The 18,976-nt window shown below is 44.9% G+C and overlaps 1 protein-coding gene across 1 annotated transcript in view; it reads right to left on the reverse strand.

Annotated features, from left to right (window-relative positions):
- mthl1 (adhesion G-protein coupled receptor methuselah-like 1) overlaps window positions 1–18,976 on the reverse strand; it is a 144,513-nt gene that overhangs the window by 68,993 nt on the left and 56,544 nt on the right. The window contains exon 4 of the mRNA XM_003698762.4: window positions 16,285–16,363. Coding sequence (XP_003698810.2) covers window positions 16,285–16,363 — 79 coding nt within the window. The remainder of the gene's footprint in view (window positions 1–16,284; window positions 16,364–18,976) is intronic.

The following is an 18,976-nucleotide window of genomic DNA, read 5'->3' on the forward strand; positions in this document are numbered from 1 at the left end:
TTATCCTTTGATCGATTTCTCACGGGGATTTCCCCTCCGCCCTGAGAGGGGAACAACTCCTCCTCTCGAAGGCTTTCTCCACGGTGGAGAGGTTGGAGAGGGTCAAAGGAGCTTTGAAAGGAGGGAGTTTATTAAAACGTTGGCCGGAACAGGCATTCTTCGCGTTGTTTCATCGGCTCGTGTCGCGACGCGAGAGATTGCTCGCGGATGAATCGTTGGAACGACGAACCCGTCCATTATTCCGCGGCGAGGAATGCGGAATTTTTTCGAAATAAAAGAGACTCGACTCGACGACGGCTCCGCGATACTTGCATACGAAGTGCATTTACGTGTACGGAATACGCGTGTGGTGGATGGGTTTTCGGTAAAATTCCACGGGAATTCAGTTCTCTTTGCGGAAATGAAACGAGGATTCCACGATAGGCTCAAAGGATGCTCACTGAGAAGAAAAGATCGAATACCGTAGGAGACCGACGGCTTCTTTCTTTTGTTTTCGATAAATCTTGGCCGAGTTGTAAAGTTGAATAAACCTCTACTCGAGTTCGTGAGAGACCGTGTTGCGAGTTTGTCTGAAAAATTAATCAACTCGGTGTCTTGGAAAAAAGGATTGAACTTTTGGAACGATATACGAGAAAAGTTATCATCCGTTCGAGTTTCTCTTTCGCGGAACATCGAAAAAGGAGGAGGGGGGGGGGTTAGAGTTGGCAACACGGTTGGCACGTATCCAATTATCGAGGTTAATTAACAGAGTGCGTAAACAAATCGAGAGGATCGACCGATGGTGGTGGCCCGGTGTGGAACTACCCTTCCTCATTTCCGCTAGGAAATGAGAGAACGACTAACGTGAGATCGCAATGATCCAGACAGTTCCTACTACTGGACCAACAATTAGGCAGAACGTAATTTCTGCGCCAGTTATACAACTTCGCGTCAAATTATTACACTAAGCGCTTTCGAACGTGCACTTTTTTCTTTTCTTTTTTTTTTTTTTTTTGAATTTCGCAAATTGAATTCACGATACCGGAAATTGTTCAGGGAACAAAGATTTCGATAATAAAATTAAGCTCTCTTGAATTTGTCAATCGAGCAATATGTATTCGACGTACAAGGAACTTTTACTTCCTACTCACTGGAAAATTAATATTGTAACGCTGATCGGAACGCTGATCATTAACCAGGCTCCACATTCTTACGTTTAACCTTGCTAACACGATAATAGATCTTGCGCGATCCAACACGGGTCGTCTTAACAAAATACACATTCCTTGCACATTCCTTCTCGCCCAACAAGTAACAAGCACGAAATTAAGGCCACCACTCAGTATCAATTTTAGAAATCACGAGAGATTCGTCATTCTCGAAGCGAGAAGAAGAAGAGGAAGAGGAGGAGGAGGAAGAGGAAGAAGAAGAAGAAGAAGAAGCGTTGCCGCACGGCCACTCTATCCATCTATTTTTCAATTCAGCCACACCAAATAAATATCGTTTGCCAGTGTCTTTGGCAAACAAACGTACACCGTTTCCCAACCGTAACGACTTCGACAAATAAATCCTCACCCGCTTTTAGCTATTGCGTTCGATTCGCGACGGGATCTTTTCCATCCGTGTGCTCAAAATCCAGTCCACCATTTCCACCGTGCTTCTTCTTCCTCCTCTTTTTCTTCTTCTTCTTGTTCGAACGAGGGGGAAGGAGACAACGATGGCCGCGTTGTAATACCTTTATTAAAGTCTCGAGAACACGTGGATTAACGGTACGGAGAGAGAGAGAGAGAGAGAGAGAGAGAGAGAGAGAGAGAGCGCACTTTCTACGAGGGAACAATGAAAATCTGGTCGAGATATCGCGGTCGAGAGCGCGGCTGTTCCGCGCACAAGCGCGACTCGATAACATCTCCGCGCTTAGGCACAGGTTGCGCGACGAGAATTGTACACCGGGGTTACCGTTACTCAGACAGGAAACAACGACGCAATATCAACGGGAGGAGAAACAGGACGTCGGTTTCATCCGTTCGTAATATTATACACGTAAACACAAAACTTGGTTCGAGAGACGTTCGTTTCGTTCTTGGGACGAAATATTGCGGCAATTTCTCGACACCGTTCTTTTCTTTTTTTTCTTTTGCCTTTTGCCTTTAAAGATGATTCGATCGTGAGAAATTCGTCCGTCGTGTTCCACTTGCGACGACGGATAAGAGACGAGTTTCGAAAAGAAGAGAAGAACGGTTGTTTTGACACGATCGGTGAGATTAATTAATAATCGCGATTTAAAAAAAAAAGAAAATAACGTTGTTCGCTTTTTTTCGTCCATACTACATTTGCAAAGAAACGAAGAAAAATATCGTCGTGATCGAGAAATGATGGAAAGTGGGAAGAAATATTTCACAGGTGTTTCCCTCGATACTTTAGCATTTTAATTTAAACGAAGATTTGACCCGGATCTCGGCCGAGTAATTTATTTCTCCGGACTATTCGTCTAACTAAAGGATATCGACAAACTGTCTATACTGTGTTTTAAATGGCCACCGTTGATGGCATTAATCATCTTTGAGAGTACGTCTACGGCATTCGCTCGAGAAATCGAGAACTCTGTTAATCGAGTAATTCTTCGCCCGACAGAATTCCCCTATACAGAACGATGTATTAGCGTTTGGAATATATCAAAATTGGATCGATCCTTCTTATAACTCGACTCTAACTTTGCTTAACTTTATCACGCATTATCTATATTATTATTTTAAAAAAGTTTTCAATAATTCTTTCTCGACATCCAAAATCGAAAAGAACTCGCGAAGACAATTCGTTTACATTGTTCTTTGAAACAAAACGAGACTGCTTTCACTTTCGATGATCCTGCAAAGTTTGTTATAGATGCCTCAGACGAAACAAACGCAAAGCATACCGATAAATCTGTAAATTTCCATTCCTCCACAGACGAGGCTCCACCAACCGATTTCCAACAACGTTATATCGTAATCCAAGTTAACCAGCCGTCTCTCACCACGATCGCTTCCCATATGGTAAATAATTCTGAGAATTCTCAGAGGCAGCGAGTTAATGATCCACGTCGAAACGTGGCAAGATCTGCCGATCACGAACGAGGAAACGCTCGACAAATCCGCGGATTCCGCGCGTTTGGATCGTCGCCGGGGCTCGGCATCCCCTCCCTCCTCCTCCCTCTCGAGAGGCGGCACAGATGGCCGGGCAACTTTTTTCAAGATCAAGTTCACCGCACGGTCGAACGGCGACGATCCATTCCGTCGACGAGGCGCACGCCGCCTCTCCTCTGGCCGCAGGTGATGCAGGTGCAGCCTTAGGCCGGGGTCATCGACATCCTCCTCTCTCTTGCACCGCCTCTTCCATCCCACTTTCCGCTTCCTCCTCCTGCCCTCGCGTTACCGTGTTACCGAGTTTGCGATCCTGCCAGAGCCAGTTTCGGCGCTTGACCCGCTTCCAAAGTTCTTTTTAACCAACCTAACCGTTTTTTTTCTTCTCGCCCTCTCTCCCCTCCCGAAGGTGAATTACTTTTCTTCTTAATCGTGGCGTGTGAAGATATATTCGTGTATCTTTTGTATTAGATTTAAGTCAAGGATTGTTATATGCTTCTTTCTTTCTTTCTTTCTTCGCATCTTCAACGAAATTCGTAAATAATCCTTTCTATCGAATTTCCCATGAATGGCGTTTCGAAGCAGTTTCGAGCGTGTAAAATTTCGACAACCTGGTACGAAACATCGTCCTGATCCGGACATCGAACGGAACGGCTCGATCAAGTTCCGTGAAAAGTGTGCAACGACCGCTCAGGAGAAAGCTAGGCATTTGTCTAGGTTAAAATTCAGCCTCGGCTCGTTGGCCGATCAAGATGAGCGTATCGTGCAACACGATCCGTGACAATGTCACGCTTCGGAAGAGAGAGAGAGAGAGAAAGTGTCACCGAGGGAAGGAGGAGAGAAGCCACTCTTAATTCTCTCCTCCCCCCGCTTTATCTTTCGTCGAAATTCGTCGTGGATTTCGTCGAACCGGATTGCATTTCACGCGCTCGAAATTGCAATCCAACCGTGAAATAATAATTAGCTCGATTGTTCCCCGCCATTTATCCGCACAGGATTGAACGTGATCGATCCGTTCTATCTATCGATCCGTATCGAATTTTATCTGGATATGAAGATTGAATGGCAGATTGATGATTAAGCAGGATGAAACTTGGTGGGTGTCGATCGTGTGATTCTTCGACAAATTGTCAAGTTTGTACATCGAAGCCTCGAATTTACGAAATTGAGGTAATAAATTCGAGGAGGAATTCTTTTTTTAAATGACAAATACAACTCTGTATAAATTTGTAGAATGAAAAATATAACGACGCGAAGGGAGATTAAAATCGATGCATCGATTCAATTATCATTTTACACGAATATCATTCTCTTCTCAAATTGTAAAACGCATGGTCGCAATTCCAAAGTGTTGATCGCGATCTTCGTCGTCCGCTGTTAATTCCACCCTTTCGTTTCGTTTGCGCACGTGGGCTAATTAACTGTTCACGGTTACACAGTTTCGGTATTGAAACCGGCCGAACGCTCTCGTCCTAAATTTCTCCTCGTTATCTCTTTCGCGCTGTTCACGTCGTTATCCCGCCCGACCCGGGGTTGGCCCGCTCGTGCATGCCTTCCTCGCTCGTTACACGCATGATTTGCGCAACGAGCCAACGCGAGAATCCGGCCAAGAAGACTCTCTTGCTCCTCGTTTTTCTAGTACTCGAAACGGTGTCTCTCCGTCTCAACAGGGGGCTGATAGACGATGTACACTCGTTGAATTCCTACCCGTTCTCTCCTCCTTCTTCTCGTCGAAAGATGGAAGTTGCAACGAAGATGCAAGCGAGAGAGCAAAAAAGTTTTCGAGGATTAAAATCGAGAGAATATCTTTCCCTCGAAAGGTGTATGAAATTTGGTAAATGTCGTTCCATAAGATTATAAAAATAGAGAAAAGAGGAAGAGGATATTCGAATAATAATAGAAAGACGAAGGAAGAAAGTTGGAAAACGACGTCGAAAGCCACTTTCCATTCTCTGTCATCCTCTCCTTTCCTCTCCGCTTTGTCTCCGTGCATACGTATGTGTGTATATTAAACGTAAAGGCCACGAGCGGTGAAAGCTGGCTAACAGGATGGCTGCGTTTAACACGGAAATTTAATCCTTCGATTAAATGCGGTCGCGGATACGTAGAAGTTCGATTATACGAATGACATTCGCGAGAGTCGTACGGCAGAGTAACAAACTCGTCGTATCCTACGTTGCAGTAATCAAACTGGAAATATCCTCGCAAAGACAACAGAATCTGGAGCGACGAACGCGTCTCGTCCTCGTCGAGTTTAGTTAGTCCCGAGGAAAGCAGGGAAAATCGGGCGGGACTCGAAATATGTTTCGAAGACAGGTAACGATCAAACTTGTGCATTTGAATTGTGTATTTGCATTCTCCTCGAGGCAAAGACAGTATCGTAGACAGACTTCTTCCGAATTTGAGAATTTTACAACGTTATAAACGAACACGATAGAAGGAAAGATAATCGTTCGTTCGTGAAACCCGAATTCGAAACGTCCACTCACGTGTACAACAGGGATCTCTCGTAACGATAAAACATGCGAATCACGTTCTCGAGGCGTCGACAGACTCGAACTAGGCATTTTCAAGACAAATGCGCTATCTGGAGCCAATGACAAAATTCAACAACGAGATTCCAACTTCGTTGGAAATGCTTACAGTTACGCGCACGTACAACCGTGCTTGGAGGAACGAGACTCGACTGCTGCTTCAAAGCCAATAAAAAACGCCAACAACGAGTTCCTTCCCTCGCAAGAAATCTTGGCGACCGAAAATACGGAGCGAACCTTCTCGTTCGAGAACGAACCATCCACCGCATTACGTAGTCCTCGAACGAGGACGAGGAGACGTATCATCGTGAGCTCTCCATCCTGGATGGAAAGAGAGAGAGAGAGAGAGAGAGAGAGACGGAGACCGACTTGGGCGCAACTGCTTGGCACCGATCCCCAGAGAAACTCCAATTCCCATTCCCCTGGGAATCATGCTCCAAATCCTAACGACCGTTCATGATTTACCACTTCCACGGTATTAACTCGCTCGTCTCGTAAACGATTTCTTTCCTCGTCTCGACGATGTCTCTTTATCTCTACGTCATAGTCTCGTGGTCAAACGGGGGATGATCCTTGTTTGGGAAGGATATCTGGATCCCGAGGCGCGTCTGGTTTAGGTTAAACTACGGGGTGGTTTGGGGGATGGAAAGGTTTTTACCATGGTTTCTTCTTCCTGCGATACGGGATGCGGACGGTTACCAGATCCTCGTGGGGAGAGGCGCCGCGTGACGATGTGTCAATTAACGGATGACGGGTTACGGCTGCGCGGAAGTTTGGTAATTAAATTTAGCGTGTAAGCTCGCCTCTTGTTTCCTATCGTACCGTACGAATTTCTTGCGTTTCTCATCCTTCGTTCATAAATTGAATTCCCTTCCCTTTATTGCAGAACTGCAGAAGTGTTTGTTTGAGTGAAAAAAAGTTGCGCGAAAATTTAAATTTTCCACTTTTCATTCGTGTATAAACGAGTCGTCCGAAATTTAAAATCACCATTCACCATTAACCAAGAGGGATCTTCTCCAAAAAAAGATTCCCATCCGTAAAGTAAAGACGCTAAAGATTCAATGACGGTCGATCGTCGGTGGCGCCCCACACGATTACGTCACGGCCGATTTTAGGATCGTCTCAGAATTTCAATCAACATCCGCGCCGGCTATTAAGGATCGATAAGCCCGCGCCACGGTTCGTGGACCGTATAAAATGCAAATAACCCGAAGGGAGGAGGGGATCGGGCGCGTATTAACGCGAGGCAGAAATTGAAATCCCATCGATAGAATAATCCGAGGCAGGCGTAACGCCTGGGCCAGGAAGGAAGCCGGTTTCCATCCACCGCGTGATTCACTCGAGTATAATTCCGATCACACCGGTTAATGGTGGTGCGTGACAGCGGATCGACCATCGAGTTTTCTCCAGAAAACGAGTGCCTTTACCGACCGCGTGTGTGCAAATGAGAACAACCGAGGCGTATCAACACCGGGGTAAACCGGTCTTTTAAACATCCGATAAACTTCCCTTTCGTTGAATATTTCCCTCGAAATTTATGACAAAAATTTCGCGCTCCTATCACGGATCGATCGGATACATCGACTCGTAACAAAAGTTTGGATACAATTGGCCGCGAATGCAGATTTTCTTGGAAGATCTTCTCGAGAAGATTAATTTTTTTTTTCTTTTTTTTTTTTTTTTTTTTTAATAAAATGGTGAGTCAATATAGCTGGAAAATATTGCAACCGAACGATTGTGAATAACGAGACGGTTTTATATACAAACGGATGATGTATATATATATTTCTCTCTCTCTTTCTCTCTCTCTGCAATTGCGAATTTTTTTTTCGTATTCTTTTGAATATTCATGAAATCGTACAAGCAACAACGTTTTCATTGCTTTACACATCATCACGATACTTTTGATGGAAAAGTTATCTCCATAAAAATTTTCATTTCTCACCGATCTAACTCCATAAAATTCCGAAAACATATCCTACACATTTTTTTCTAACCTATACACCCACCTCCCCTTCCCTCTTCTCCCCAATTTTTCATTCCAATCTCACGCACGCCTAATCCAATTACAATTACAACAACAACAAAAGAAAGAAAGAAAGAAAGAAAGAGAAACGAGACGATTCTCTCTCGATCACCGAGGAGAGATCGCAAAACTTCGTCAACCGAAGATTGAACGTCAATTATCGCCGATTATCATTATTACGCGGCAATAACAAAATGTAGCAATTTGCCCGCTAATACTTGGCAATTTATCTAGCCAGCGCTCGAGCCATCCCTAATTGCCGTGCATTAAAACGAGAACTCCCCTCTCGGACCAAGAACAGCCACCCCCTCCCCCCCCTTCCCCCGGCCAAGAGACCAACGAGCGGATCCCTCTGCCTGCGGAGTAATTAAGCCCTGTGGAGAGACGACAGTCCATTGCTCGCCGCCGGTTCTTTCACGACCACGCGGTCCACACACCGATACGACCGAGCAAAGAAGCCGCTCTTTCCGCGACCGAAGAAAAGGGCAGAAGATTCGACGAAACCGAGAACGTGTGTGTATATATATATATATATATATATATATATATATATATGGAGGCGGCTTTCCTATCGCGAACAAGTCGAGGAGGAGGAGGAGGAGGTGTTCAAAGGGAGGAAGAGGAGGAGGGCTCGCTCGACTGCCGGTCTTCGAAACGAAACGTTTCTAAACGTCTCGAGCAGAGTGATTCACTGGTCGAGTCACGGACATCCATAATACGAGGGAGGCCGGTTGACAGTCGGCTTAATAGATTGGCCTGGAAACTGCAACGGTAAACTTGCGCCGGCGATTCGTCTATCTTTACATGGACAGGTCGTTGACTAGCGCACGATGGGCAAGGGGAGGGAGAGGGGGAGGGGGGGGAGAGAGGAGGAGAAAAAGACAGAGGTTGGATGTTGAACCGAGAACCGGTAGTCACGTTGGCTTAATGCAATTTGCATGCATTATCTAACGCGGTAACGAGCAGTCCCGTGGAACGATGGAAAAGAAGAAGCAACGGACCAAGTCGTTAACCTCGCGCTCGCTCGCTCGCTGATCCCTGGTCTGTAGAGGGAAAATGGGAGAGGAAGGAGAGGAGGAGGAGGGCCGTGGATGGTGATGGAAACGGGCCGGAGAGACGACAAAGCGATGTCAAAGCCGATGGACGTCCGGTCACGCCCTTCCACGTTTCGATTATACCGTCGATTTGCCGCGAATCTCCCCATTTTCTTCTTTCCCTTCGACAGATTATCCTTAACGCTAATTCAATCATCAACGAAAACTATCAAACGGGGGATTATATTCAGACTCGGGCGCGATCGATCTATCACGATTGCTTCCTCGTTTCGATGACTCGAATCGAGACTTGGTCTTAAAATTCGATTACAATTATTATTATTACTGTTACATCAAGTTCGCAAAGTTGTTCCGAATGGCACTTATTCACGATCTTCGACGAACTTTCCATTTTTTTCTATTCTTGGACGAATTCCTCTTAAGACTATTAAACATTCAGACTCGGGCGCAATCGATCTATCACGATTGGTTTCGATGACTCGACTCGAGATTCTCCTTTGTCTACTTTTTTTATCAATTCTTCTCTCAAATTGATATCTCTATCTTTCGAAAATTCCATCAAAACGCTTCGATTTTTGCCTTTAGAATTATTATTATTATACTATTACATCAAGTTCGCAAAGTTGTTTCAAACGGCACTTATTCACGATCTTCGACGAATTTTTCATTTTCTTTTATCCTTGGACGGATTTTTCTTAATTCCATCATCAACGAAAACTATCAAACATTCAGATTCTATCATTCAGATTGGTTCCTCGTTTCGATGACTCGAATCTTAAAATTGAATTTCTGCTCTTAAAATTATTATTGTCACATCAAGTGCGAACAGTTGTTCTAAATGGCACTTATTCGCGATCTTCGACGAATTCGTGCGTCTATTTGAATATATATTTACGCGCATACTTCGTCAAGCCTCGTGGCACTAATTCTCCGCCCTGTGCCAAGAAATTTTTCCACGGGGATCGGTACGGTTGTGTAGGCTCCTCATGGCGAACAGAAATAGGCGCGGTCCCGGCTACGCCGATGGATTATAAACACTTTCGCCGCACGATTCCTCGTAAATCCTTGGATTATCCTATCTGCTCTTAATCTTATTCGATCGATCCCCGCGCAAAAACAATTTTTCTCTCCATTCTCTCCCGAATTACAATTACAATATTCCTCTATTTATTTATTTAGATGTACTATTAAGTGCACATTGTTTCAAATATTCGCATCGTCTCTGCGATTCAACAAATTCGTTCGTTGGATACACGCGCAGCTTCTGTGTACACCGTGTGTAGATATAAATAACGTTAGTCACCAAGACAAATTAAACGAGGACAGGAAACACGGAGAATCATTTTCCCGCCCACTTCTTCATCAACCAAATAGAAGAAGTTACAAGGAGAAAGGATGCAAGGAGTTGCGAACCCGTTGTAAATGGGTAAGTAAAATAACATAACGCGTTCGATCTTGGCAAATCTTGTCAAACCAATTGCCGAACGCTTCGAGGATAGTGAACGAAGACGAGGAAACGATACTCGTTCGTTGGCAAACACGTGGCCACGGGTCTTGGACACGGTCGGTCGAGAGCAATATTTGGACTCGAGAGTCGGGTCGAGATGTGTCAACTGAGGCGAGGAAACGGACTGGTCCGGCGGAATTATACGAAACTCGCCTCGAGAACCGACTTTCTCCTTGGAACACGGCTCTCTTTCCCTTCCCCCCTCCTCCACGTAGGCAGATGCGAGGACGACGAGGGTAAATCGAAAGCAACCGCAAACGTGACGGTCAGCGAGATATCTTGTTGCGTTCACAGTCTCGAGGAATCCTCCAAGATGCTCGTTCAGGATCAGAGCCAGCAAGTCTGCCGACCTACTCGTCGTCGGGTTAAACTAATTTACCCGACAATTCACCCTTCGCCCCCTTGAAAATCTATCGAACTGGAAATCTCCTCTTCAAGATTCTCTTTATCTCTCTCTCTCTCTCTCTCTCTCTCTCTCTCTCTCTCTCTCTCTCTGGTAATCCGTAGTGTTCACGGATGTTACGCGACAAAAGAAGAGAAGGTTTCGAGGATCGGCAAGAGGAGGGCAAAGGGAGACCCAGCGGGAACTGTTTAATTCGATTAATTAGTCCGGACGTCCGGGAGAATTGAGCTAAACGTTCGGTCGAGTTGCCAGAGAATTTTCGATCGATCTCGCGTAAGTAGAAAAATTTTGGAAAAATTACTCGTCGAGTTCTTCGAGACGTTGTACATCGAGATAAAAGAAACGATCTCACCTGCGTTTTCCTTCTTCTCTTCATTTTCATAGATCATCATGGACGAAATGACAAATCAATCTATTTTCTTCGCGAAAGAGAATTTCGTTCGAGCAATAAATTCACACTCGCGATCACGTTCGTAGAATTTTATTTTCGATTCGAAGAAGATGCAGAATTTAAGAAAAAAAAGGGAAAAAACACACACACACACGAGAATTGGTGGGTGCAGGGATGTAGGTCACGCTCCTCTTGCCTCGCCGGCCCAACGAATCGCCGATGGACGGAGAATTAATCTATTTATAACCGACCCCCGACTAGAGATCGCTTTTCTATCACCACCGGCAAAACGGTGGAGCCCATTTCTCGCTCCGCAATATGAACATTTTCCCCGGCACGTTTTCTTTCTTTCTTTCTTTCTTTCTTTCTTTCTTTTTTTTTTTCAACGTTAACGCGAGGGCAATTGGTTCGATCCGTTGGTCAAGAGATCCGGTGACTGCAGAAAATGAGATAACGGAATTAATGAGCTACTGTGTTCGAGAACAGAAGGGACCTTAATCAAGCTTCGTTGGGATGCGCGCCACGACAAACCGGCCGGTGTTCTTGATCACGTCTCTGAAGCGTCTCTGAAACTCCCTTTCCTTCCTTCCTTCCTTTCTTTTTTTTTTTTTTTTTTTTTCACCACGCCTGCCAACTCCGCCAACTTGCCCTGGGTATCGCCTTGGGTATCATGGCCCAACTTTCTAGTTATGAAAACGAATCTTGGCAAAGAGTTGGGGGATGGACACGAAGCGATCGCGGATTCCGCCCGTTTCTATCAACTCGCCATCTGCCACCGACGACACGTCCGATCTTTGACCTAGCGCGGAGATTCGTCCCGCTCCTGATTGCCTTAAACGATATTAGGTTAAGATTCGTGACGAGACTTTGCAACAGGGTTTACGTATTGCGATGGATTTAATAAATGCGGAAATGGAAATTGCAAGATTTCGATTTATCTGCGTTTAGCGTTAAAATTTCTGCTACGTTTAGATAGCATATTTTCTCATATTGTGAATTTTGGAATGTTTGAAAATCACATGGATCTCGTGTCGAAGTTTCGAAGCCAATAATAACGATAGAAATTCTCGAATCATTTGACATGATTATTCGTTTTTCTTTGTTTAGCGTCGTGTAAGAATTCTAAAAACATTTCTGCTACATTATGGATTCATATTTTTCTCATACTGTGAATCTTGGAATGTTTGAAAATCACATGGATCTCGTGTCGAAGTTTCGAAACCAATAATAACGTGATAGAAATAAAAGAAATTTTGATTATCCGTTTTTCGTTGTTTAGCGCCGTGTAAAAATTCTAAAAAAATTTCTAGTATATTATATCTAATACTCGTGCATTTTCATATTGTAAATTTTGGGTAAAAAATTTGAAAATTTGTGACACGGATTGTCGAAGGCAATAACGACGCGACAGAGCTCAGTGGATACATTCAGACGCGTTTTGCGCGCAATATCACCTTTTTGCTAGGAATTTCGCTAGGACAGATATATTAGTACCGATCGATGCTATTAACTCGTTGGCGGTGTAGTGCGATCTTGTGTAGTGGCAAAAGAAGCCGAGTCCCTGATGCAGCTATCGGGGACGAGATAAACGAAGTTAATGAGCCACTCTTCGAGAACAGTGAAGTCCCCTAACTAGCAACACGTACACGTGCGCGCACACACGCACACGGTGGAAGGCCAATATACACTTGACCACGATCCTCGAACGATACATTCCGCCTTTGTTCTTCGTTCTGTCCCACTGTCCGGCCATTGTTTCGCGGCCGAGATTAGACGAGTTTCTTCTTCGTTGACAATGATCGATCGTGCCTTTACCTCGAGTTAACACACGAAATCCGTGCTTTTTCGCCCTAACGATTTCCATTAACCTCCCTTCGAGAAACGATCCTCCTTCGTGACCAGACTTTCTCTCTGATCAAACTGATCTAAATCGTACAGGAGGAAAAAAAAAAAAAGAAAATCTCCTCGATTTTTATCTCGTTTCTTCTTCTTCTTCTTATTTCCCCTTCCTCCTCGATAAAAGCATTCTCTATCCGTAATTATCATCCTCCTCGTCTTCCTCGTTAATTCGAAAAATATTCCATAAAATGTTGTTTCGTTTCGTTCGAAGAACGATCGATTTTTCAATTCATTCCTTCAAATTATTATATCCCTCCCCTTCTTCTATTTTCGTTAAAAGGCGAAACCGTGAAAGATTCGAACGATCAACAACCCCGTGGCAATCCCATTCCCTTCTCCCTTCGTCGTGAAATTTTTCTCGTGAAAAATCGTGAAGCAAGAAGCTCGCAGGCATAAAAGGACACGCTCACGAGCGAGTTCTCTCGCAGAGGAGATGTTTCTACCAGCCGGCTTCTAGAATGCAAATTCGTTTAAAGAAGAAACGCTCTCTCGCTGAGTGCACGCATCGTGGAGAGCAGAAGTAGCGGCAGGAAAATCAGCGGCGAGGAATTGCGACGAGGACGACGACGAGGTCAATCCTCGTCGTGGATACGTCTTGGTCGGTATGCGCGCGTGCAACGACTTGGCTGACCGTGGGAAGCTGTCTTAGATGTTAGGTAATTGAAGAATTTCTCAGAAAATGGGCGCACGCGCGGACGTCCAACCGAGGAGCAAGTTCGAGGAGTTTACCTCTGGCGAGCAAGAAGCGAGAGTCTTGCTCTTTCAGACGCTTCGAGACCAGCTGCCTTCTTCGTCGGCAATTAAGCGTGACGCGATGCCATCGATTGACGGCTCGGATACCGTGCTTATACTTTAATTGCACGTGCAATTTTCCTACCGTTGAATACACGCGTTTCTCGGAAAGGAAGGAGAGGAGCGAAGGAAAGTTCGTGGAAATCGGAATTTTTTTTTTGTTTCTTCTACGAACGCTTCCGTCGAATGATTTTCAAATAAATTTTTCTCATCTCATAACTCTCGTAGCTACACTCGGTACACTCAAGAGAGAGATCCATTTATTGGAACGAAATTTTCCTCGCGAATGCCTCGAATGAATAATTTATAATAAAGCTTCCACAAGAGCTTCCATTAAACGAGAGGATGAGAACAAAGACGTGACTCGTTACGCATAATTCGAGAAAAACGAACCATCGATCCGATTATATCCGACCGTGAACCAACCCCTTTGCTTCATTCCAGCGAAAAGTCACGAGCAATGGAAATCGGGCGCAACTTGTGTCGCGCAGCACCGATTTATCCCCGGATCGTGACTCGTATAAATGTATAGCACGAGTCGACACAACTTCGGGAACGAAGAAAATGCGATCGATAGAACCGAGATAGATCATTGCGGCGGCAACGGGCAGCAAGTGACGCAATTGTTTTACGAGCAATGGAGCTGTTGTTGCTCAACCCGTCCAATTATGAAGGCTCTCATAATCCCAGCTAATTAAATTCTATAACTTATTGCCCGTTGCGACACCGTGCCTCCTTTCGAACAAAAGTGGTGGAGGCACGCTGCGACGAGCGCCATCTAGAATGCAGATAGCGCGGGGAAAAACCGCGGATGAAACGGTTTAACCGGCGGGGTGGATCGGCGGGGAGCACAGCCGCAAATGACACCGAGCTAATTTTCCGGGTGGAAAATCACGAGGCCGGGAGAGCAGCTAGCGTAAACGCAACGTGTCGGTGACACCTCAACAAGTGGATACGGAACGCGTGCGCACGTGTCGCTGACACACGTTGCGCGCCCGTGTGTGCACGCTGCGAGAAAATAGCCGATAAAAGGGCAACGAGGAGGGGGAGGAAAGTCGAAGTCATCGAAGCGGGTGCACCGCATCTCGTTGCAACTGCCGATTGGTTTCCGCCGCGGAATCCGAGATTAACCCTACGAAGTATTTTTTCCTCCGAATTCTTCCCTTCCATCTTCAACTGAATCATCGAATACCTTGTGAATTTCACATTTTTCACGATTCGACGGCGATCTTCGAGAGAGTTGCTCGATTCGAGAAGAAAAAGGGGGAAAAAGAAAAGTTCGAGTAGAGCTGGTATAAGAAAACTGATCGAAAGAGAAGCGAAAGGATGAGGGATAAGTGAACGGAAGGAGAGAGAGAGAGAGAGAGAGAAGAAAAATGGCGATAGAAGCGGAGGAAGAAGGGAAGGGTCCGTTATGGCGACCGTATTGCATCGCATTAACCGGTCGACCGAGTGATCTTGATCCCATCTCTCACCGCGACGGCGCCCTGCTTCTTCCCCTTTCGATCCTTCAAACTCGAACGTGATCCGGCCACTAACGATCGCAGCCGAGATCGTCGCTCTACGTGTTCGACGGAAACACACCGCCACGACCGATCTCAAGTGTTGGCACTTGCTTCTTCGATCCCTACACGATCCCCGTGAATAAAGGTCAACCGTGGCGTGTAAGCGATAATAAATCGTTAATCGTGTTGCATCAATCGTGATAATTCGATTTTCGTTTGTCGAGCTTTAAATCGATTAGAGACTACACACTGGATTCTCTTCTTAGAAACGTTTGGGGAAGAATTCTGCTTCTTCGATAAAAAGTACGTTTTCAAAGCGAACGTTTATCATGCGTTTATTATTCACACTTTTGACCAACCATCGCGTCGCATTTTCCCGCGCGATTTATGAACGATTGCCAGATGGCGCTGAGGAGTTGCGTAAACATAACACCCGGCAATTGCGTAATCCGTGGCCTTCCGATCGAAGACGCGACACGAAACTCGGCCAGGTCGATAACCTGCAGCCCGGTTGTGTTAATTAACACACGAGCCACCGGGGTTACTCCACTCGGGCCAGCCTCGACGAATTCCCGTTACCAACCTCGTTTCGCCTCTCATATTCTCGGCCAATTATCGCTCCGCGAATTTTCATAATTTTTTTATTCCCTCGCTCGCCCTCGTCCTCCGCCAAATGGATGCTTTAATCGACGCCACGACATTCGCCGTTCTATTTTTTCTTCCCCTTCTTCCTTCTCCTTCTTCTCTTCCTACTTTTCTTCTTCTTCTTCTTCTTCTTCGAAAAAATGTTGGCGCGAGCGGGGGACGCGTTGAAACGTTTGAACGTTCGCGCTCGAGTCTTTCGGGCGGAGAAAATTAAAAGAGAAAATACGGAGGGAAAGGTGGTACGATCGAATAAATCTTAGCGGGGCACAATCGTTGGTAGATTCGATTCGGGGCCAGCGGCACGGAAGAGTACACACGTGGCAAAATCTCCCGCCGCAGATAGGCAACGTCTACGTGCTCCGTTACTCTGTAGATGATCAGACAAAGGGGGAGGGGAGGAATACGTATATATATATATATCACACTCACCTGAACGTCCACCAGATGTTGAAGCACATCGTGTTCAGCCAGAAGAACGCGGCAAGGAAGAAGAAGTGAGCCATGATTGCTGAAACAGAAAAATGGACTTGGTTAGTACGTACGTTCTTTTCGTGGTCTCGAGAAGAGCTTAAGGCTATCCCGCCGCTTTTCTTGTCCCTGGGAGAATTATTTTTCCCACGGAGCACGTGGAAATAAACGCTTCGATAACGAAATCGGGAGGAAATCGAGGAAGGATTCCTTTCTTGAAAAGAAAAAAAAAAAATTACGACGAGGTAATTCACCGATTCGATAATTTATTATCGAGATATAAAACGGATGTAAATAAATTGCTCGACTCGTTCGATAATTAAACGGCCGTTAAGAAGACAGACGAAGACATTACAAAGCAAAGTTATCGTTCACTTGTCAGAAGTAGTTCTTTCTTCTTTCGACGAATTTCTTGCGACGATTTTCAAATCGTTGTTTCAACCCAAAATTACCGAAGCAAGATCCCCCTAATCAACGAACCGGGTAGATACAAAAGAGCTTCATCGACCTCCCCAACGCGTGTGCTTCCAGCTGACGGCACGCCGAACCCGTCGAAACAAAAGGAGACAACGCCGATTCCCAGCTTCGCGATGAACTTTCAAAGATTCATGAAGAGGAGGGGAGGTAGCAGGACTGTGGCTCATCCAGACAAAGCTCGGAGGGAGAGACAGCTTTTGTAAAGATCCGTTTGAAAAGACGGCCGCGTACCGGTTGACTGGGAACGCTTTTGGAGGAGGGGAGGGTAACACCGGGGTCTGGACTCGATAAATTTTTCACCCCTGTCGTCCGCACTCGTTCTTAGAATTCGCGGGAGGGTGGAGATACAACGTCGAGAGATCCGGCCGCGAGACTTGGCCGTATTAATTTCTGAAAACCTAATCGAAAACACGCGTCGATCGAAAAAGAAAAAAAAAAAAAAAAACACCACTTCTCGATCTTCTCGACGAGTTTGCAAATTTCCGTTTTGCAAAATTAATTTTTCAAAGGGGAATATGGAACGCGGAGAAATGCATACACGACAAGGGAGGAGAGGAAAACGGCCCTTTGACGGGGCAAATCCCCTCTTTCGGTTTGCCATTAATTTCTGAAAACGTAATCGCGGGACACGAGCGAAAACACACACGTCGTTTCGATGGAGGAGGACCCTTGCGAAAAAGGAGGGGGGAAAGGGTGGCGTTCGAGAAAAGAATGGGCCTGTGGCGAGCAAAGGAACCGAAAGGTTTCTACTTAGCTTTGTAGTAGTCGGTAGTTGCCGAGGGAGGTTGCCAAGCATCCTCGATGCTTGCGTCCGTTTGCGTAAGGGCGCAATGAATATATAAAAACGCAATATCGACGCGTTTACATAATGGCGGATGGAACAAAAAGGCTGGCGTAAATGGCGCCACCCCGCTTGATAAGTTTGATAGGGGTGGAGTGGGTTCGATAAATACGGCGGGGCAGTATTTCGACATCTAAATTAATAGAATTGAATTGTCGTAGGTACATATTTAATCGTATCACCGGTATTGTTACAACCGACCGTTTTCCTCTATTCATTGGATCAATATTGGGCCAACGGTGTTTCCCAATAAACGAAGGTTGTAACGAGGCCGTGGTGGAGCGTTGTTGCGCAAAGCAATCGAATACGCGAATATGTATGAAACATGTATGAAAATATATCGCGTATAAAGGGTTGCGTTCTTTTGTGAAATTCCATCCTACTCGAAAAATTCGGCATCTCGAATGAATCGGGCAAATTTTAAATTTCTCTCAAAATGGCATTCGCATTTTGAAATCGCAATTTGTTACCAGTCGTCGACCAATAGGGCAGTCAGGTCGAAAAACTCGTCGCGTTCGTTTCATTTTCCACCCCCTACTTTCAGCCTCGATTCGTGAAAGCATCGCGGTGATACAGAGAGCATCCTTTGCGATAGAATATATCTCCGCGCGAATAGCTTTTTTTCCCCCGTTTGTTATTTCCCATGTATCCAAATTTCTGCCACTAGCACCCTCGTACGACATCAAATACGATATAAATACTCGCCAATTCGGAACGCGTGTAGAATGGCAGAAAATATTGTAAAAGGCTATTACAGCAATACGTGTTTTTTTTTTTTTTTTTCGTAAAATGCGCTACACTATTTCGTAAAATTTTATCTATTAATATATTGCATTGCAACAATTATCTCGTTCGAACCGAACAATTTTTTTAAAGGATATAATTATTATTTTGTGTCCCAGATAAATTGTACTTTTAAACTTTGTTTTAAATTTAAAAAAAAAAAAAGCACGTTACTTGAAAATTTTAAATAATGCTAAAAGTACAAAGTATCCAAATCCGTTCTATACAATTTCAAAAATATTAAAAGCTTCAATTCCAATATCGATACCGAATACGGTATTTTTAATTATATATATGAATATATCTCGACAAGGTATTTGTTGAAAAAAGAAGTTTCTTATAGAGTGTGATCCCGTTCTAACGGTGTACTTGTTCGCGTCGTATCTTGACTATCTCGCAACTCGTTACCACACGTCACATCGACAAAAGCGTGTTCAACGTGTGCTCAAGGAACGCCGATGACGCATGAGAAAGTTTTGTAACCGCTTTGCGATTTGCATTCACTTCTCGTTTAACGTATCGCCGCCAATCGCGAATGTTTATAATCGTAAT

This window comes from Apis florea, unplaced genomic scaffold (genome assembly GCF_048593485.1).
Source record: "Apis florea isolate Af1SG1 unplaced genomic scaffold, ASM4859348v1 contig_3158_pilon, whole genome shotgun sequence".
In the NCBI taxonomy this organism is placed as follows: Eukaryota; Metazoa; Arthropoda; class Insecta; order Hymenoptera; family Apidae; genus Apis; species Apis florea.